Source organism: Crocodylus siamensis, chromosome 2, assembly GCF_052110815.1.
Source record: "Crocodylus siamensis isolate JL-2025a chromosome 2, ASM5211081v1, whole genome shotgun sequence".
In the NCBI taxonomy this organism is placed as follows: domain Eukaryota; kingdom Metazoa; phylum Chordata; order Crocodylia; family Crocodylidae; genus Crocodylus; species Crocodylus siamensis.
Genome location: NC_143396.1, coordinates 234,770,936 through 234,793,076, shown reverse-complemented (window position 1 = coordinate 234,793,076; position 22,141 = coordinate 234,770,936). Strand labels below are relative to the sequence as shown.

General features: G+C 41.9%; 2 protein-coding genes across 2 annotated transcripts in view; one reads left to right on the top strand and one right to left on the bottom strand.

Annotated features, from left to right (window-relative positions):
* The window catches only part of LOC149871918 (uncharacterized), a 101,493-nt gene extending 99,611 nt beyond the window's left edge, over positions 1–1,882 (bottom strand). Inside the window, exons 1-2 of the mRNA XM_090034649.1 lie at positions 1,852–1,882; positions 1,075–1,667 (exon numbers count right to left, since the gene is read on the bottom strand). Of these exons, the coding sequence (XP_089890775.1) occupies positions 1,075–1,667; positions 1,852–1,882 (624 nt within the window). The remainder of the gene's footprint in view (positions 1–1,074; positions 1,668–1,851) is intronic.
* THBS1 (thrombospondin 1) lies at positions 1,606–21,364 on the top strand. Its single transcript, XM_090033476.1, has 22 exons — positions 1,606–1,769; positions 2,011–2,103; positions 2,981–3,558; positions 4,140–4,215; positions 4,482–4,678; positions 5,826–5,951; positions 7,412–7,505; positions 8,616–8,789; positions 9,153–9,329; positions 9,749–9,922; positions 10,484–10,611; positions 10,716–10,868; positions 11,526–11,744; positions 12,388–12,495; positions 13,127–13,286; positions 13,635–13,753; positions 15,830–16,064; positions 16,620–16,847; positions 16,965–17,236; positions 17,731–17,828; positions 17,987–18,126; positions 18,795–21,364. Exons 2-22 carry the CDS (start codon positions 2,037–2,039, stop codon positions 18,800–18,802), a joined length of 3,531 nt encoding a protein of 1,176 aa, XP_089889602.1. The 5' UTR covers positions 1,606–1,769; positions 2,011–2,036; the 3' UTR covers positions 18,803–21,364.
* The last annotated feature ends 777 nt before the right edge of the window (positions 21,365–22,141 follow it).

Below are 22,141 nucleotides of genomic sequence, written 5' to 3'. Positions count from 1 at the left end.
CAATTGACTTCATGGCTCACTTGAATCTACTGGATCCCTCTTGCTTCCACAGGTGTTAACTACCCTCTCTCCTTTTTAATGGTCCTGGTGTCCCACCAGTCAAGCTTTCCTTTGTTCTGCTGTCTGTTCCCTGCTCCTGGGAACCTCGTGCCTACTTTCCAACCCCGCACCCTGGTTTTAACTCATTCCAGTGACTCTCCCTTAGGTGTTGCCTCCATCTGAAATGGCATCACCCAGGCCTAGGCTCCCAGTGCATCTTGTTTCCTGTTAGCTGCAGAAAGCTCCCTGCTGGTGTATGGGATGATGCACCTCAGTACCTGCACCCACTTCTCCCAAGCCTAGATCTGCCAATGCTCAGCTGCTCATGTCTGCTGGCCCCATCCTGCATACAGTGGACACATCAGGCATCACAATATCAAAGAAATAGAAAATGAGGGTGGCAAGGGACCACAGGAGTTCTCTAGTCCACCCCCCTACTCAAAGCAGCACCATCCCCACCATCCCAGCCAAGGCTTCCTCTAGCTGCGTCTTAAAAACCTCCAGCACCTCACTGCAGGACTTTGCACTTGTCCCTATTGAACCTCATGAGATGTCTTTTGGCCCCATCCTCCAATTTGTCTAGGGCAGCGTTTCTCAACCTATGGGTCGTGCCCCAAAAGTGGGTCCCAAGAATATATGAAAGGGTCACAAACTTGACAAATGGATTCTCCTTTGAAGGAGAAAAAACGTGGGAGACCTGGGCTCTTCCCTTGCAGGCTGGCAGTCAGGGCAGCTGGGGCCTGGAGGTGGGGGGCAGCGGGCCAGAAGTGGGGGGCACTGGGTCAGGACTGGCCAGGGGTGGGTCCTGGTACCAAACACTTGAGGGCCAGAGGTGTAGGTCACTCTGGATCCTAGCCCTTCGTGCCTTGGTGTCCCTCCAGCGTGCTCCCTGAGGGGTGTCTGGCCCTGGTGCCAGCGGCTCCGGCTGGGGGCTGTGGCAGGGCAGGTGCCCTTCAGCGCGGAGCACCTCGGGGGGAAGCCGCCGCCCCGCGCCTGTGGGCAGGAGACAGCATGACTGAGGCGCCCCCCACTCACCCGGGCGGCCGCAGCCCGCGGGGGGACGCGACGCGACGGGACGGGACGGGCCGGGACGGGCCGGGGTGAGCTAGCAGCCCGAGCACAGCCCTCACAGCCGCCCCGGGCGCGGGGACCACGGCGGGGCTTGCAGCGAGCCTGGGAGGACGGCGGCGGGCGGGACCCGAAGGGAAAAACACCCGCTCCCCCCCAGCCGGGCCGGGCTGAGCCGAGCCGAGCCTGAGCGGCGCAGCGCGAAGCCGATGCGAGCTCTCGGGGCGCCCCCCGGCGGCGGCCTGCAGCAGGGCGCGGGGATCCCGCCAGGCGGGCGCGGGCTGGGGGCTGCCCCGCCTCAGCCGTGCTCGGCGCCCCGGGCGGGAGCCCGCTGGCCGAGGCGCAGGGCAGCCTCGGCCGAGACGGGCCGGTAGCATCCTCCTGTGGGCGGGCGAGCGGCCCCGGCCCGCCCCCCACTGCCTTTCCCGGGGTGTCCGGTGCTGCTGGCGCGCCCCGCGGCTCCCGCGCCGTGAGGTCACCTCGGCCCGGCCCGGCCCGGCCCGTTTCCTGCCCGCCCGCCGCTGATTGGCCCGCGGGGCCCTCAGGAATGCGAGCGACCCCTTAAAGGCCAGCGCGGCGCCGGGAGCCGGCAGTACCGCGGCGGCGAGCGGGCAGGCGGGAGCTGCGGTGATCTCGTCGCCTCTTCTTTCTCCCGTGTGAAGGTGAGTGCTCAGCAGCCTCCCGCCCGGGTCGTTCCTGAGGCGAGAAAATCGAGGCAAAGAGGGGAAGGATGTCAGCCCGTACGTGTGCTGTGTACGCGGGTGCTGTTGGGCATCCCCTACCTGGACGGCTCGGAGCTTTCCAGTGTATTTTGCGCGCGTCCCGTGCGCCCTCCGCACCTGCCCCCTTCTCCAGTGTGAGGACGGACGGCCCCGTGACTCTTCCCTTTCTGCTCTCTCCAAGGTGGGTTGGAGACCCTGCGCTCTGCCATGGGGGTGTCCAGCGGACTCGTGCTCCTTCTCGCGGTGGGCATCTGTGAGGCCAACCGGATTGCGGGTAAGAGCACTGGCATGATTCTGCATCTGGCACTTATTTAGTGGATAGTAGCAGGCAGGGACTTCTGTCTTTTTTAACAAGCTTTCTGAGATCTCTGCTGCTGGCTTTGAAGGGATGAAAGGAAATCTCTTGACCGCAAAAATGTTTAACCTGAGGAATATCCAAATTGGGAACAGCAAAACCCCAACTTCCCAGAACTTGTCTTCTTCAGACAAAAAAAGTAATGAGCCTTCATGACCTTCAAAGTAGCTTGTGGCTTATCCACCTTCCCACATCATTTAGGGGGTGGGGATGTAGCTGAGGAGGTAGCTTAAAGCAAACGATCTGTCAGGCTTGTCCCATCCCTATGGTGCCTGATTTCCCAGCGCTGGCTGTAGGGAATTCTACAAAGCGAGTCTCTGTAGCTGTTGGGATGGCTGTGCCAGATGCGGGAGATCTCTTGCAGTCTAGAACAGGCTCTGACAGGTGTGGGCACTCTGGGCACTTCCCTCTGTTAGAGCCCGCTGAGGTACTGCACTGTCCTCCATGCATTAATCAATGTTCAGTGACATTCCTGTGCTACCAGCACCCCTAAAAGCCCCCTTGGCACGATAGCTCATTTGTGGGACTGAAATCCAGTGTTATTCCTGCCCTCTGCTTCCCCCTCACCCATTCCCATGATGGACTGAACTTAAGGTTCTCTTTTTGCAATGCCCACTGCTCGGTTTTTTGGGGGGGTTTTTTTCCGTCCCCCCCCCCCCCATTTTGCTGATACATTGTATGTCATGGGACTGTGCTGGCTTTGCAGCGTTCAGTTGCCTCGGATTCTTCCCGCTGCCCAAGGGTTAAACAGCTGGTTGGCACCTTACTTATGGCATTTGCCCTGGTTTCTCTGCAGAGTCCGGGGGAGATGATAATAGCGTGTTTGACCTCTTTGAGCTCATTGGCATCACTCGTAAGGCACCTGGGCGCCGGGCACTAGGGGTGTATCTGGTGAAGGGAGCTGAGATCTCAAGCCCTGCCTACCGCATCGAGGATGCCAGCCGCATTCCTGCTGTCTCTGATGACAAGTTCCAAGACCTGCTGGATGCCATCTATGCTGAGAAGGGCTTTATTCTGTTGGCCAATCTCCGGCAGCCCAAGAAGAGCCGTGGCGCACTGCTGGCTGTGGAGCGCAAGGATGGCTCTGGCCATGTCTTCAACCTGGTATCCAATGGCAAGGCAGACACCCTGGACCTGAGCCTATCTGGCGATGGCAAGCAGCAGGTTGTGTCAGTGGAGGATGTCATGCTGGCTGATGGGCACTGGAAGAATATCACCCTGTTTGTGCAGGAGGACCGTGCCCAGCTCTATGTAGGGTGTGAGAAGATGGAGAATGCTGAGCTGGACATTCCCATTCAGAATATTTTCACCAGGGACCTGGCCACCAGTGCCAGGCTCCGTGTTGCCAAGGGGGGAGTCAATGACAACTTCCAGGTAAGATTTCTTCTGCCATGTGTCAGTCATCAGCATGTTCCTCCTCCCCAAAAGGGGATTTCTTAAAAGCATAATAGCTATGCAACCAACTTTGACTCGTACAGAAGCCTGCCAAAGAGAATGGAAGGCGTGCAGCCACTTATAGCTTGTGTAATAAGTTGTCCACTAACAGTTTCTAAATCTACTTGAATGCTTACATGCTAAGGTCTCTTAGAGGTCAGTCTCCTAAGGCAAATCTAGGGCTTGAAGCTTCTGAAAAAAATACATCGCCAGCTAACCAATTTAAGTATATGAATGCTCAAACCCCAGAAATATATAAGAAAGGAGAAGAGGACATAATTTGTCCAGGGAGTTGTTTGTTGTTTTTTTTTGTTTGTTTTTGTTTTTTGTTTCCTGACTCTGGGGCTTTTTTTCTCCCAGAAATATGGCTTATGTCTATTTCTGGTTAACTTCCAACTAATTTACTAATGTCTGATAACTACAAGCAAAATGTTGACATAATTGCTGCTTTCCTCAAACATGCACATCTCTTTACAGAAAGGAGTGGGGTTTTTTTAAAGCCATAATTCTTCTCCACACAGGGAGCACTGCAGAATGTGCGTTTTGTCTTTGGAACAACCCTGGAAGCCATCCTGAGGAATAAAGGTTGTTCAAGTTGTAAGTATACAACTGTTTGAATCTATGCCCTACTGAGAATAGGATCCCTCGGTATGATAGCAAGATGATCCGAGACTAGAATTTTAAACGTAGGTTGAAATGCAAACCAGAACTGCATTTTAAAAAGAAAAATTATTTCCTGGAGACACAGTTGTGTTAGCGAGTGGTAGGCATCCTTCCAATACAGACGGTGAAAATGCCCCTCTATCTTTTGTGTGTGTGTTGGGTGGTTGTTGTTTTAAATTTTTTTATTATTATTATTTTAGCCACTAGTGCTATCATTACATTGGACAATCCAATCAACGGCTCCAGTCCAGCTATACGTACCAACTATATTGGCCACAAAACCAAGGACATCCAGGCCATCTGTGGCTTTTCCTGTGATGAACTCACAAATATGTTTGTGGAATTGCAAGGATTACGGTCCATGGTTACAACTCTTCAAGACAGAGTGCGCAAAGTGGTAAGTGCCAACTGCATTACTAAACCCTACTTTCTGGGAGTGGTTTTGAAGTGAAATTTGTTCATTTGAACCTTATAAGTCAGTCAATCTCTTTCTTCTCCTCCTCCCTCCTCTCTTCCCCACCAACACATCTAATGAAGCTGAGAGTAAAACTTAGCACAGAAAGCACCCCTAGGCCAAGTACAGGTAGTCAAAAAGCCCAAGGCCAAATCAGTTCAATCTTTGCAAGTTAGTCTAAGCTCCATAGATTGACCTGATAAGCAAGTGAACAGATTCACTTTTGATTCAGGAAATGTAGCTGCCTGCCTGCAGTGGCCCAGGCCAGAAGCTAGGGGGTGCTAGAGCATGCCTCCCTGCTTGGCTGGAGCAGAGAGCTTGGGCAAAGGCTTGCCCACCCACCTTGCAAGGAAGTGGGGAGGGGTTCACCAGGAAAGTGCAAAGCATCCTGGGATGCTTAAGAACTGTGAGTTACCCTGAAAGAGGAGATCTGGGACAGAAGTTCAATAAACAGATTTTAACCTAAATCAGTTCACATCCATCCAACCAGTTAAACCAGTTTCAGACACTCTTGAAAGCCAGTCTGTGTGCACTGAACTCCTTTTGTTTACAGATTTGAACTGGTTTACAAACACTTAACTGCACATCATGTGCCCATAAACCAGTACAAGTCAAAGCAAAAGCGTTTATTGCTTCATGGGTGCCACATTTACGTGCATGCCTGGGAGCACAGCATGTTGAGCAGAGCTGGAGCAGCTCTGGCTGGCAGGGGGCCCAGGAAGTCAGCCTGGGGCTGCTCCAGCCCAGCTCAACATGCTGCAGAAGGGTTGGCTGTGGCACAACGGTGCTCTAGTGCAGGGTTGGCTAGTAGGCAGTCCCAACACCTGAATTGCATGTATGCCCCAGCCAGCCCCTCCAGCTAAACATGTGTTGCTGTGAAGGGGGGGGAAAAAAACTCCTGCCAGAGCAGGATATTACTTGCTTTTACTGCTGCAGAGTTGATTAGTTTACCCTTGTCTAATAACACTGCACATGCAGATATGAGATGTTATTGCAGGGCTAATTAGTCAATTCTGCAGCAGACATTTAGTGTAAATTTGCCCTATGTGTAACTTCTGTCCCTAGTCTCTGTCTCTTTTCTTTCATTAAGACAGAAGAAAATGAATTCATTGCCAAAGTAGCCCAGATCACTCCTGGAGTGTGCATTCACAATGGAATTCTGCACAAAAATAAAGAAGAGTGGACTATTGACAGCTGCACTGAATGTACTTGCCAGGTAAAGACTCTTAAAATTCATAGTCTCAGTATGCTTTGGCATTGGCAACATCTGCCTAAATGACACTCATTGTGTTAAAGTAAATCCTAATCCAAAATAGACTCACTTCATCTTCATCTGTATTTGCTTGTGCTATAAATGTGGCTTTCATATGCTGATTCTAAAGACACATTTTTAGAGATGGAGTATGCTAATATAGCAAACTGATGAAGTGGTACACTACCATATCTATTTTAGTAATCTGGGAAACGCCTGTATATTTACACAAAACCAACTTTATAGCAGCTACCATGCTTCCTTCCTTAAATACTCTGGTTCCAGATTCTGTCCTCCAAAATGCACCGTTTTCTGACTTAATAGGCAAGTACCTTTTCCATTTGCAAGAAAACTAGATGTATTGAAAGAAAAGTCTGACTCAAAAAAACCCAAACTGAATTGCATTCAGTTTGACTTTTTTTGAGGCCTGCAAAGTTCCTATGTCATATGCTTAACTGCTAGTTTCATGCCCTGTTCCAGTGGAGTGTTGTAAGATATCCTAAATGTAATTTTTCACACTTGTCTCTCAAGCTCCTTGTATGATCTTCCTCAATCTTATTTATACACTTGGCTTAAAATTATATTTTGGGGTACAAATCTACCACATCAAGAGTCTTCTACAATTTGGAAAGCACAAGCTAAGTATTTAAAAGTATATGGATATGTATTTGTAGCTATGCAGTACTTGGCTTTGGGCAAGGATCTATACTGAATAAGAAGAGGGTGTTTTTTTGTTTTGTAGATCTTTACAAGCTTCCAACTTGTATCCTGTTAGTGGTATTATAATCCTTCCCACCCTTCTACATGTAGGAATTGCTGTACTTGAAAATAGCCAGGCTATTCCTGTGACCCAGCTGTTGCTATTGTCCTTTTTTAAAAAAACAAAACATTCAAAAATGAACACTGCACTTTGGTTCTCATTCAGATGAGGTATATGTTCTTGTTCTGTCTCTTGGCTCAAAGATCAAGGCCATCAAAGTATAACTTATAGATTGTTTGGGTGGGGGGGTTGAGCCAAGTCCACTAAGCTTGCTTTTATCTTTTACCCATATAACTAAGTTTAAATTCAGATAAACAAACAACCAAGAAACCTCCAAAGTCTTTGTTCATTCTCTCTTTAAAGTCTGACTTTACCATAAAGTTTGACTTGTACATTTTGGCAGTTTTTCCCTTGGTTAACTTTATACAAAGCCACAACACTTTCACCCTTGACTGAAAAAATAATTGAAGAATAACTTGGGGAGAAAACTGTTACAAGTGACTGAACAAATACTTTTACTGTATTAGCTCTAAGCCACAAAAAGCCATGTACTATATTTAACATTAAATTTTTTTTTAAGTGTTGCCATGATTCTCTTGCATTCTTCAGCTAAAAAACCCAGAATTCCCAGTTATATATTTTTTTGCTTAATTCTTATTTGTAGAACTCTGCCACCATATGCCGGAAAGTGTCATGTCCTCTCATGCCTTGTTCCAATGCCACTGTTCCTGATGGAGAGTGCTGTCCACGATGCTGGCGTAAGTACTTCTATATAATGTATTCCATTAGTCCCATTTTTTTACTAGATCTACTGTTCTAAAAATTATTCTAGATACTATAATCCAGTTATAGGATAATACCACAGAAGTACCATTAGCCTTACACTGCTCATGATTAACTGTTGACTGAGACTCTCTCTCAAGTGATTATGCTGGCCTCTTCTAAATAGGCTGTAGTTCAGAATCTTGCTCTACTAAATTCTAATAGCCATTTTCTCAAAGTTATTACCTCTGTGTTCTCCTAGAAACATGAGGACACTCCAGACATTCAGTAAATTCTATACCTAGCCTGTCTTTAATCAAAAAAGTGATTTGGGTTGAATGTTTATACATGCAGCAAGCTATCTCTGAATGTCTCTTGGGGTGCGTCTATGTTCATTGATGTGCTTTAGGTAATGTGCATTTAAATCTAGTACCTCCCATTGTGAGGTACTGGAAAAGGTGTATTTAGCCTACTTTCATGTGGATTTACAAGCACGTGTATTACGACACTTTAATGTACATAACACACGTGCATTAGCCTATTTTCATGTTCTTTTGGATGGACTGCCATTAAGGGTGCATCTACACAAGTGGATTTGCAGTATATGCCACTGGGGAGAAAAATCTTAAATCTAGTCTGAACTCGGTACTAAAACTGGAGCATTCTGAAACTAAAAAAATCTCCTTAAAAAAAAAAAAAAAAAAGGTACTTTTTTAAATTGGTTTTCCTGATGAGATCTCTCTTCTTGATGCATAATACAGTTCTTATAAATTTATAAAAAGATTCTAATGATAAAACACCCACAACTCTATTGTCTGGGTCCCAAACACATTCACAGTAACTGAACTGTGAACAAAGAATAACACTAATGTATCTGTTTATATTTAAAAAAACCAAACAAACAAAAAAAATGCCAAACCCAAAAATAGAGGGAAAGTTTTATAAGGGCATTTAATTTTGAAATACTGCAGCTACTGCTTGACTTGGATCTGAACTTAGAAAGTTCTTATACAACTTGTTTTTTAAGCATCTTAAAGGGGGTGATGGAAATAACGTAAGTATCAGTTTCTTCAAGTTTTTTTAAATACAAATGTGCTCCTTTCCAGCTAGCGACTATGCAGATGACGGTTGGTCTCCTTGGTCTGAGTGGACTTCATGCTCTGTGACCTGTGGAAATGGGATTCAGCAGAGGGGCCGCTCTTGTGATAGTCTCAATAACCGCTGTGAAGGTTCCTCTGTACAGACTCGGACCTGCCACCTCCAGGAGTGTGATAAGAGATGTAAGTGTTTTAAGAGTCAAAGACTTTCTATATTAAAACAAACTTAACCTGTGTTAGCCTTTGGGTTCTGTAGTCTATTACACTAACAAGTTGGGTTGATATACCAAGCTACTTAGAAATGGTATAAGAATTGAAATATTGAGGGTCAGGCAGAAGGTGGAGAAAACAGAATGTTTACTTACTCATTATGAACTGAATTAAATGCAGCATCTTGCAAGACCTTTCTTCCTTTCTTTCTGTACCGTAACAAACCTGCACTCTTCTTAATATTAGAATTGATTTATAGTACCAAAAGTGTCCTAGGAAATATGTCAGAAGGAGCTAACAATGTTGTGCCTGTTGAAACGTATGTCTCCTATTTAGTTAAACAGGATGGTGGTTGGAGCCACTGGTCACCCTGGTCATCTTGTTCTGTTACTTGTGGCATGGGCATGATCACTAGAATCCGTCTCTGCAACTCTCCAGTTCCACAGTTGAATGGCAAACCTTGTGCAGGTGAAGCAAGAGAAACCAAATCCTGCCAGAAAGATCCTTGTCCAAGTAGGTACATTCAAATGAAGGCCATGAAATAACTTGGCATGAAAGGCTTATGGTTTTAGCTAGAAGTGCAACCTGTTCCTGACAGCAGTGGATTTAAAGGATGACGGCTAAGTAAAAATAATAAGTTTTTTTTTTTTTTTTTGATTTGCCTTAAATATTTTTGTTTTTGGTAATACTTAAGATGTGACCTTTTTCAGTTGCCTACTTGAGGCTGACCACTCTCTAGCCTACATTCTTCCAGTGGCAGGATGCCACTTATGGCATCTTACATGGATGTATCAGAACCTAGTTACAGAGGGGTTAGAAGCTGGCACTTTAACTTTCTGACTCATTTATTTTAAACAGTCAGTTCTCTGGATGTTAAAGAGGTGTTTTTTGTTTTCCTCTTCTCTCTATCCTCCCCTTCCTCCCTCCCATAGTAAATGGAAACTGGGGACCCTGGTCTCCGTGGGATGCCTGTACAGTCACATGTGGAGGAGGCCTTCAAAAACACAGTCGTCTTTGCAATAACCCTGAGCCCCAGTATGGCGGGAAGGATTGTGTAGGTGAACCCACAGGGACTCGGGTATGCAACAAACAGGACTGTCCAATTGGTGAGTAAAAATATAAAAACCTGTATGCTAGTACTGCTTTACTGCACAATGCCTTGAGGCTAGAAGAGTAAAAATTACAGTCTTCTGAGGCCTACACTGTGGAAAACGGAAGAAGTGTAAATCTGCTTTCAGTTGCATTGATTTCAATGGCATTATTTGGATTTTTCCCTCTGGCCAAATTCAGTTAAACATCACTGCCCTAGAAAGTCATTAGTAAAACAAGGATCAGATCTAAAGGAGTCCCAATTCTCAGATCTTTGCTGCTGATTGACTCCTGCACGTAGCTGAGAAATGCAAATGGTAGTCAGTGGCTCTTCTTAATTTGGCAACCTAGTATCAGTTTGCATATAGAATTTCAGCTTTACTGATTAAATGAAGTTGCCTCCAAGGCGGGGGGGGGTTGTTGTTTGGGTGAGTTTTTTGTGTGTAGTTTTTTGTTTTTTATCATTGTAAAATACTGCCATAAACCTCTGAGAAACACAGATCCTAGAATTGCATATATGCTGTTAACTTAATGTTTGATGTTTTAACACTTTTTTTTTTTTTCTAATCTTGTTTCAGATGGATGTTTGTCTAATCCCTGCTTTATGGGAACTACATGTACCAGCTCTCCTGATGGCTCCTGGAAGTGTGGTGCCTGCCCCACTGGTTACCATGGAGATGGTGTTCATTGTAAAGATATTGATGAGGTAAAAAGGCTACAACTTGGAAACCTTTTTAAGAGTATCTGCATTAAAAAACCAACAAACAAATCCTGTAACATCTCCCTCTATCCTAATCTCTCACTCTGCAGTGTCAAGAGGTTCCTGATGTCTGTTTTGTCTTCAATGGAGTACACAGGTGTGAGAACACTGAACCTGGATACAACTGCTTGCCTTGCCCACCACGTTTTACTGGAACACAGCCTTTTGGCCGCAGTATTGAGGATGCTACAGCTAACAAGCAGGTATGGCAAATGGGAACTCTTCCTGGTTTTAACAAACCTAAGAACTGCCTTCTGTAGTCCAAAGCAACTTCCAAAAAGGCTTAACGTGTCCAGGAAGGGCAAAAAGTAAGCTTTTTAGCCAGCCTTCAGTTTGAGAAACTTAAAACCTCATCTGAAAAGAGATGGACTAATAAATGCATATAAGAGCAAGTGAATGGTATAGGGTTTTGTTTTGGGTGTTGTTTGTTTGTTTTTTGTGGTGGTTTTCTGTTTTTTTTTTGTTTTTTTAAGCAGTGCCTCCATCTTAAGTTATGAAAAGCTGTCACAAACTTGGGAGGTCTAAATGAAGAAGTACTTACAGTGTAAATATTTAATGCTGTAGGTGCCTGGTTCCCTTGAAGACTAAATGTTCAACCAAGAAAAATGTACAGTTGCAGTCTTAGTAGTAATTTAATATGGGGGTTGGGTAGTGGCAGCAAGACCTGCGTGATTCCTCCTGGCTTCTAACAGCTTCAGGATAAAATTGCCATAAGTGGGGGGGGGGGGGGGTTTGTGGTGGTGGTGGTGTTGTTTTGGTGTTTTTGTTTTGCGTGTTTTTTGCCTTGTTGGTATGTACAGGGGATAGTGAGAGACTCTTTTTTTTTGCAGCTGATTTTACTCTTGTATGTGGTCTTCTAGGTCTGTAAACCACGTAATCCATGCACAGACGGAACTCACACCTGCAACAAGAATGCCAAGTGCAATTATCTTGGCCACTTCAGTGACCCAATGTACCGCTGTGAATGTAAACCTGGCTATGCTGGCAACGGCATTATCTGTGGGGAAGATACTGACTTGGATGGCTGGCCAAATGAGAACCTTGTCTGTGTTGCCAATGCCACGTACCACTGCAAAAAAGTTAGTAAATTTCCCTATGTATTCTTTCAGTAGTACATAACTAAGGAATGTGCTAAATGGCAAACTCTTATGAGACCAAAGCAGGTCTCATTTGCTAAATGGCAAACTCTTATGAGACCATGGCTAATTACAAGTATTTAAATTTTTTTGTTTTTTGTTATCTACAGGGCAACTAAAAGCACATTCCCAACTTTGGGATCTCCTGACAATGCTGCAACAGTGCTTTAATGCCAAAATTAAACAACAAACCTACTATTATGCTACTTGGTTGAGTCATCCCTGCAACATAAAGGAATTGTTAATTCTCCAATAGCCATAAAGTGGCACATGCAAGTTGCTAGGAAGAGCTTATTCTTGGCCATCCTTAAAAATTCATGAAGAAAAGCTTTTAGTTCCTCCCCTTCCCTACTCCATTGGTATAGCAATGGAAATACAGGGAAAGACCTTTTTCTCACAAGCACCAAGACCTGCTTTAAAAAATGACTTTCACTCTGGCTCCTAAATTATTTTAAAAATCTTAACTACACTTCTTCTTAATTAAAGAACTAGGTTCATTGTAACAAGATGACAGTGAACATTGGGATGAAAAACCACTTTTCTAACAAAAAATGTATTAATTATACCTTTTGCACCTTCTTCCTAGGATAATTGTCCCAACCTTCCCAACTCTGGCCAAGAAGACTACGATAAAGATGGAATTGGCGATGCCTGTGACAATGATGATGATAATGATAACATCCCAGATGATAGGGTAAGGTACCAAGCAGCATTCAATGCCTTTTTCATAGCAGCTTACTGTCTCCACCTCACTATCTCTCCCCAGTGGAATAGCCAACTCCTAGCATCTGACCATAAGTTTTTAACAGGAGCTCCACAGGATATTTTGAGACATATAACTTTCCTTCTCCTGCTTTTACAGTTCTCAGTTCAAAAGGATATGCTAACAAATAGTTTCAAACTGAAATTGCAAACTTGATCACTTAATTTATTTGCATCAGTGCTGAATGTAATGGAAACAAATGCAAACAAAAAAAGTTTGACTAATTTCGGTGTGAAATAGGATATGTGATTTTGATTTTTTTTAATTATTATTGTTTGTTTGTGGGTTTTTTTGTTTTTGTTTTTTTCCCCCGTTACTCCACTACTTCCCTCCCAGATGCCATTGTAACCTGAAACGTATAAGTGGGGGGTGGGGTTGTTTTTTGGGAGGGGGAAGGGGTGTGTGTGTGTGTGTGTGTGTGTGAGAACTTGTAACTGTGTTTTTGTCAGGTGAAGTAGTAGGTTCAACCACTGAATTCTTTGGCATTTTCTTTCAACTTGCACATAAATCTCCTCACAAGAAGTCCTATTAATAGTGGTGTCATGCCTCTCTCCTTCTGCAGGACAATTGCCCATTTATTTACAACCCACAGCAATATGACTATGATAGGGATGATGTTGGTGACCGTTGTGACAATTGCCCCTACAACCACAACCCTGATCAGACAGACACTGATAACAATGGTGAAGGTGATGCATGCGCTGTGGATATCGATGGAGATGGTAAGAGACTCTCTTTAATTTACTGAAACTTCCACCCTCCCACTATTTTTAGTTCAAAGTTTTTGGACCTGTTCCTGAAGTAGATAGTCTTGTGTCCTTATCTTGCACCACTGGGTGGGGAATAAGTAATGAAGTCCTGTGTTTGTAGGGGCTTGGTTTGTTTATTGCGGGGGTTTGGTTTGGTTTTTTTTATCCCAGGGCTGTAATGGGGATCTCTTAATTATTATGCAGGGCAGAAATATTGTGACTTTTTTTATCATAATTTTTTACTTTTCAACAGCAAGCTTATTGCGCTTATGGTCATCTAATGCCACTTACATTTTATACATGCTTTTATTTGCTGTCTAGGCATTCTAAATGAAGGGGACAACTGTCAATATGTCTACAATGTAGACCAGAGAGATACAGATTTGGATGGTGTTGGAGATCAGTGTGACAACTGTCCTATGGAACACAATCCAGACCAGGTAGGCTTTAATACTCCAGCATCTAAAAATAATAATTATAGCAAAATACAATATTTGAGTGTTCACTACTATAGTGACACATAGCAAACAATAACACCTCACTGAGTTTATGCAGCTATGAGCTATTCTTTGAAAAGCAGAGTAGTGGAAATCTTCTTTTTTTAGGCATTTTGCACAAACTGAGTCTCTGGAGCACTTCCAGCAGGAGACTCCTGGGACTTGAAACTTATACATTGCAGCAAGTCCTGAGAGAACAACATGAAATTAACAAGGGTAACAGTTCTCTAAATAGTGTGTACATTCTCTTGTTGATCACACAGGACAGTGTGAAGTATGGTCATACAGATAGATAGATATTCTAGGTAAGAATAACCAGGAAAATCTAAACTTACAAATAAGACATGGACTGAAGTTAAACATTTTGCATCCAAACTCCTTAGAGTGGAGAGGAAAAATAGAAAGCAGTGGCGGACTTCTCTGCCTGAGCTTATACAAATAATATATTTCAGGTATTGACAATCATGGTGTGTGCTAGCAAAAGAGGTGTAGAGCGTAGACAGTACTGGGGAGTCAAATAGCACATCTGCATTTTGCTTTGTATAAATACAAGCTGCTTTCTTAAGGACAAAGGTTATAGTGGCTTTAAAGGCAACATTGCTCTTTGCCAAATCGGCAAAGGCAATACTTTGTCTGGATGCCTGTTGTTCTTTTGCATCTTTTTAGAAAATGCATATTCTAACACTTATAAAGATTTTGTCTTTGTATTGATCATAAGATGGAATGGGGGAAGACCGTTCCACTGTATTTGCTGGTGCTTAAATATTTCAAAGGCAGCAGCAAGTGAAGCCTGAAGTTCTGTTAATAGGCAGTAAAATTAATAGCTTCAGGGACATAACTGGAATACTTGTAGTCAGAACAGTTGCTGCAAATCTATGGAATCCAGTGTAAGACCACCTGTAGGGTAAATGTACTATTGCATGTGAAGATTTGAATCAAGCTTATAAAATGACTTGTGTCAAGGTACAAGTTTGACTCCTTCCCAGTGCTTTTCAGATGAGACAAAGTGGCTAAGTGATACATTTTACAATCTTTCTCCCCACCCCCACTACAGCTTTCATGGGTCCCCACCACCACCACCAAATGTACAACTATTGACCTGTAAACATTCTGAGGATGTAGGGGGAAACCTTCCTCAAGAACCAATCGCTGTTCAGAAGATGCATGAAGTGCCTACAGCACCGCGAGAGGAGTTCACAAACCATTTGACTAATTCTTGAGGCAGCCTTTGGGGCCAAAAAAAGGAAGGAAAAACCTAGAGACCCTTTGACCATAATACAGAAACTAGATGCTAAGCTGTATACAAACTTCACACAGGAGAAGAATAACTCTTTTAGCTTCCCATTAAGGGAATAGCTGACTCCTTTCAGTACTACTTAGCAGATGTACAGATGGCATGTTCTTTCTATAATTAAGAACATGGACATGAAACAAAAGCTATAAAACAATGTTTTGATAGGCTTGATCTTAATACAGGAGTATTTAAATGGCTAGATACTAATAGCCTTGATCACGCATGGTGCTTTGAGGATCTAGAAGTCTGTAGGCATGAAAGGGAGGGGAAGAGAAGTGAGATCTCTACAGTTCAGAAGGAATAAAGGATGGTAAAGTAGCACAGACTAGCAACAGAAACAGCTCATTGGTAACTGTACTCATGTGGGAGGGATTGGAGCCCACATTCTGCTACCAAAAATTCAGATAATTAATTAAGCTAGAGGCAGTTCTAAGAGAAGTGGCTTAAAACAAGGTAAAGGCTCTTATACTAACTAAGGAATCATCATAATTCTTAACACCTTACTGCTCCCCATTCCTGCCACAGTCCTTGTTCTCCAAGTGTATAGAAATCCTAATTCATTCTAGCCTTCAAGTCCTATTTGTCTCATTCTTGTTGTCATCCTCACATGGTGGAAGAAGTGGAGTGTGTATCTTTTCTCTTTTTCTAAAAAAAAACAAAAACAAAAAAACAAAAAAAAAAATTGTTCCTCAAGTTCTTCTGTTTCCGCCCTTCTTCCCCATCAGGCAGACACAGACTCTGACCGCATAGGAGATAAATGCGACAGCAATCAGGACATAGATGAAGATGGCCATCAAAATAACCTTGATAACTGCCCCTATGTACCTAATGCCAATCAAGCTGACCATGACAAGGATGGTAAAGGTGATGCCTGTGACCATGATGATGATAATGATGGTATCCCTGATGACAAAGATAACTGCAGATTGGTTGCCAACCCAGACCAGGTGGACTCTGATGGTAAGATATCCAGTGCAATATCAAATAGTAAATGCCCAAATAGCTTGTCTAAAATGCATAGATTATTTTTTAAAAATTGCTGTAAGTAACATCTGCATTCTTGACTTATTCTTCCTTTAAAGAGAGCGCATATACATGTTGTTTTAATGTTATTTCACTCCTGTGAATTTTAGCATAAAATCTTCCTAGAAAAACTTCTAACTGCAAAAATTATATAAGGATGAAGAAAAGAAGATTAGCACACAGTACAGTAGCCAGAATCTTTCTTGTGATATGACAACATTGTGTTTTAAAGACCTATTAGGCTTCTTGGCTAAATCAATAGTTAATTCCTATGGCAGTCCAATAAAAGATACTGCCCTAAGAAATCCTTGCCTCTTGTAGGCTGCTTAAATTAATTCTGCCTTGTGGTTATACCTGTCACAGCCAAATGTTTGCAAATGAGACTTTGTGGTCTTGTCATTGCAAGACTTGTTAATTTTTGTTTCTTCCTCAAATTTATGCCAATACTTATTTTTTTTCAGATTTTAATGTAATTATTAAACCTTTCTGTAGGTGATGGTCGTGGCGATGCTTGTAAAGATGACTTTGACCAAGATAATGTGCCAGATATTGATGACATTTGTCCAGAAAATGTTGATATCAGTGAAACTGATTTCCGACGATTTCAGATGGTTCCCCTTGATCCCAAGGGAACATCCCAAAATGATCCCAACTGGGTTGTTCGTCACCAGGGTAAAGAACTGGTTCAGACGGTCAACTGTGATCCTGGTCTTGCAGTGGGTAAGTAGAGGGTTTTTTTAGATCCTTTCCCAAATTGGTAACTCCTCTAAGCATCTAGGACCAGTATAAAGCTAACAAACAAGCTCAAACTTGCTTTCCTTTTAATTTTTCACCCAGGTTTTGATGAATTCAATGCTGTAGATTTCAGTGGCACGTTCTTCATCAACACGGAGAGGGATGATGACTATGCTGGTTTTGTATTTGGTTATCAGTCAAGCAGCCGTTTCTACGTAGTGATGTGGAAGCAAATCACCCAGTCCTACTGGGACTCAACACCAACCAAAGCTCAGGGATACTCTGGTCTTTCTATCAAAGTAGTGAATTCTACCACAGGTCCAGGAGAGCACCTGCGTAATGCACTGTGGCACACAGGAAACACTACTGGACAGGTAAGAACTGCACTTTTGGTTAAGTCTCTCCCATACCTAAGGTCAAGCATGGCAATTCTTTAAAATATACACAGACATGTATGTGAAAAATGTACATGAGCAGCATAGGAAGGATCTCTTTTTAGCTTTAAAAAAAAAAATGCAATTTTAGAACTCGCTGAATGCAAGAGGAAATAAGTTAAGGGATAACATGAAGCATGTGCTCTGGCTTGTCTGGTAGTAAGGGGCCCTAAGCAAAAAGGGAGTTCATTCTTTCTGACAGCCAGGTTGAGAGATTCAGTTATACATACAACTTAAGTGGAATTTATTCCAATCCTAGAAAGGTTCTCATTTAATTTTATTTAAATAAAGTGGGTTTCAAGAGACTCCAGTTTCAGAGTGTAGAGGTGTATGACGACTATATTTTAAGGCCTCTGGCTCTTGGTGTCAAAATACTGCCTAAAGATTCAAATGTCTCGGAATAATTTAGTCTTATTCTTATTCTTATTTGATAGGTGCGAACCTTGTGGCATGACCCTCGTCACATAGGCTGGAAAGATTTTACTGCCTACAGATGGCGTCTCAGCCATAGACCAAAGACTGGCTACATTAGGTAAGTATCGTTCTAATATTTGAAATGAGGGAAAAGTGTTTGTGGTGGTGGCGGGTTTTGTTTTCTGTCATTTAGTTAAATTTGCCATCTTTAGAATAAGTCTTACCACAATTGACATGAATTTTATTTTTTTTTTCTTTTGTTAATGCCCTTTGCAGAGTTGTAATGTATGAAGGGAAGAAAATCATGGCTGATTCAGGACCAATCTACGACAAAACTTATGCTGGTGGTCGGTTAGGATTATTTGTCTTTTCACAAGAAATGGTGTTCTTCTCAGATCTCAAATATGAATGCAGAGGTAAGAATAAGATCTTGTTGGCATAACATCTTAAATATACTGAAAAGATTAACATTTCCCACCGCCCAGGTAATTCTCAAATTTTGAAGAAAATTTTAAATGTTACTTGAACTTGGGGGTTTGATTTTAATATATTCAAGATCTCATTATACTCTGGGGTCTTGATAAATGGGAGTTAGAAAGCATCCATTTAGTAAACTCTATGTAGTTTTGGTTTTATGGGATATTATTTTTTTTTTTTTTTTTAGCTTCCTTTAAAGAGAAATGTTAAAAGCCTTTGCCATTGCAGGATATGATGTTTTAAGAGAATACCTAATAACTGCCCGTAATTGTGGATACAAATATTTCTTAAAACACACAATAGGCCAATTTCTCACCTGCATATTAAACTGCAATGTGAAATGCAGAATCTTGACTTGAGTAAAATGGTACCTATGAGCACATGAAAGCACTGTCCATAATATGTACACAGCTCCTCTGAATCAGGACTGTGTGCATACACACCTGAAAATATAGCCCTACATTTTATTATTTGAACTCTTTCTTTTGCCATTTCAAAAGCATGACTATCAAAAGGAACAGACTTTGTTTTATAGATTTAACTGGTAGTTATTTGATTAGCAATATCAAAATATCTTAATGGAGTCTAATCTTCTTTTTCTCCACAGATCCGTAATAGCAAGGCTGTTGCCTTAAAGACTATTTTTAAAATGCTGGTATTGCACCTTCTGAAACCATTTAATCTTTATGAACCCTGGGACCATATGTTCTTCCTTTTTTCTTCTACCTACATAAATGTGGACTCAAAACACATGACCTGCCTCGAGCGCTTTTGAGCGAAAGCAAGTGAAAGCAAGCACAGTATTTGATCTCTGCTGACATGGAAGGAAATAAGTGTCATTTTTCATAAATGAGAAATGTCTTTCCTACTGAAGTGTGTACTTCCTGGAGGAAGACATTTGTTTTGGTGTTCATCACAGTGCAGTGTCACTGCCTCTCTAACTGGAGGTCCCATGGAGTAGCATTTTCATAAGAAGAACATCATTTGGATGTGCTTTGGACTACTTTTTAAAATAAAAACCTTTCCTTGTAGCGAGGGAAGGGATATGGGGCGGGAGGGTGGACTCTTCCCTCTTCAAAAATTGTCCCCTTTTTAGGGGAGCAGGGCAGTGCTCCCTAGGGTTTACATCCAGGTAACTTGGAGGGTCTGTTACATATTTTGTCCTAAATGTGTGTTTGTTTTTTCAGGTGAAAAATATTTTCCTTGATCTTATGTTGTAAACTAGCTGTATTGGCTAGCTAATTTGTACAGTATAAAACAAGTTGTTTAATTTAGTGGAGTGTTTTTTGTTTGTTTGTTTTGGTTTTGTTTTTCTTTCCATTGAAGAAATGGGGGCTGGGGAAATGAAAATGGGCACGCTGGATCACACCAGTGTGGTGAATTGGGATTCCCTATTGGAATCTGATGAAAAGGTAATAATATCTACATGACATTGCATGATTTTTTTATTTTTTTTTTTTAATTTTTGGTCCAGTTGTAACAAGAATATAAAGGTGCCAGAAAGCACCACCCATCTCAATTGGCATTTGTGCTGGCCGCCAAGGTATACACATCTGGTGGTGGTGTGTGTGTGTTTGTTTGTTTTTCAATAACTTTTATGGTTAAGAAGGCACAAAATGATAGTAGTAATTAAATGAGAACATTCCTTCTCTAAAGAGAGAAAGATACTGACATTTTTAATAAACTTCCTCACTTTTGGCAGAGGGGGCCTGTAGATGAAACATTTTAAAAATGTAAAATATTTATTTTACCTTTTAAACTATTGATAAAGCAGGAACATAATGCGTCAAGACTATCCACATAATCATTGTTACTAGTCTTCATGACCTTACGATTGTAAATACAGATTATTTATTAACTCTGTTCTATACTGAACCTAGATTTTTTTTTTTTTTTTTTTTTTAAGTTTAGAGTTGTGGTGTTTAGTGTCTCTTTTTTTGTTTTTTTTGGGGGGGGGTATTGGAGAAGATGGTGGAAATGGAAATGTATTGGCTACAAAGAGCAACTTTCCCACAAAGGATGTGGGTTTCAAGTAGACTAACAGGTGGGGATAGAATGTTGTTTTCAATCTGCACTTTTTACATCCCTGCCTCTACCCCTTCCTTTGCCCCCAGTAGTAGGTGGTAGTATGGCAGCCTACCATTCTGCTGCTTTAAGAAACAACACCTGCTTTTAGTGGTGTTTAGTTCCTTTCTCTCTGTCTACTGCCTGAGAGGGGAAAGCATCCTTTTATCTAGTGCCGTTAAATGTACATGGTGCTTGACCACTGGTCAGTGTGCCAGACAGAACAGAATCCCTGCCCTGAGGAGGAGGTTGCAGACCAGGAGCACAAATGGCTACAATCTGTAACCATACAAAGAAGCTCCATTTCTTAAATTGCAGACCACACATTCCAACTAGCGGTGTGCAAATGCAGAAGTAGGAATGCTTCACATCTTACATGGGATTTTTGGGAATCCCTTGTAAGTGAGGGAAGGGCTTGAGGTATGTTAATGGAAGACTGTGTTCTGGGTGTAAAGGGCAGAATGATTATACCTATATATATATTTTTTTAAAAACTTTTTTAATCTTTCCAAAAAGGAAGAGACATGAACAAGGTGAAACTCTTATGTACAAATATTACCTCATTGTTGTATGACTATTTTGTGTGGTTTTTTTTTTTTTTTAAATCTTTTTGGATCAAGCAAAGTTTAAATGTATAGCAAACTTTAAAGCTACTGTAGTACTAAAAAAAACCTAAATGCTGTACATAATCAAAAAAACCTATCTTTGCAGAAAAATATATTCCCAGTAAGGAAATGGCATTTGAAGAAAAATGTTAAATACTGTTTCTAATGTGTTTTTTTTTTTTTTTTCTATCTTGTATACAATTGCTTGTGATATAAATTATTTTCTCATTGCCATAGGAATAGTTAATCACAATTGTATAGATACGCTATTTAAATAATTTATCAGAAATGCTACTTGTAGCGTTAGTATTTCTATTTTTTATAAGATGTTTGCACACTGAATTGAAGATCTCTTTTGCTTCCCTCCCCATGTTTTTTCTATTAGCATAATTTTCTAAGAATGTGCTTTTTTTTTTTTTTAACCATGTTACATTTTTAAAGCTGTGTAAGTTGTACACAAATTTCTTGCATACAAGGGACAATAAACCAATATGGACACTTATATTTATACCTCTTGCATCTGCTTCATTTCTTCCCCATGACTTAAACTGACCCATCCAACTTTAAGTGGTCTAGATACTTGAATCTGGCTTTCAGACCTGAATGAAATCTAAACAGCAGTTACTACATGAACAAGCCCAAACCTGCATGCAAATGCCATGAAATTGGGGGGACTTGCTATAAATACAGTAGGACCAGGTCCAAAATGCCCACCATCCAGTGATCCTGGCCAAAATGAATAAAATAGCAAGACTCTTATTGATTTACATTGGATCTAGAATTTCATCCCTTCTGCTAAGCACAAAATTAAGAGCTGGAGGACTTGCCAATATGTAGTCTGTATTTAAATTATATTGCATCAAGGTTTGGAGGTAGATTGGGAGTTTGACTAAGCTGATGTCAATTGCATCTACTCACTGGCTCTTGAAACCTAGTACCAGGAAGTCACTTGTTGCCACAGTACTATGGTGATTTCTTTCATTGCTAGCAGATTAATGTGAAGTTCTTTCTCCTCTCTTTCCCAACACAGTTTTAAGGAGGCTCATAATAAAAATAGTGCTCCCCTATGAGACTGAATGAAGAAGGCTATTATCTGTGGAGTACATTTGTATCTAAGTGTGCTTAACCTGCCATCAGGAGATGGCAAATTATCTATTCCTTTTTTTTAATTAAGAAAACACAGCATCTACATCAAGTAAACTAGAGTCTGGCATATACTTGGGAGGGGTGACCTCAATGGTGTATATGAGGATGAAGGCTGGAAAGTTATGAAACAGAATAGATT

Excerpts from the sequence above, each read along its gene's own strand:
- THBS1 (XM_090033476.1), top strand. The coding sequence starts at position 2,037 with ATGGGGGTGTCCAGCGGACTCGTGCTCCTTCTCGCGGTGGGCATCTGT. Across the intron at positions 2,104-2,980 it reads TGAGGCCAACCGGATTGCGG|AGTCCGGGGGAGATGATAAT; the intron begins GTAAGAGCACTG and ends GTTTCTCTGCAG. Across the intron at positions 9,923-10,483 it reads CAAACAGGACTGTCCAATTG|ATGGATGTTTGTCTAATCCC; the intron begins GTGAGTAAAAAT and ends ATCTTGTTTCAG.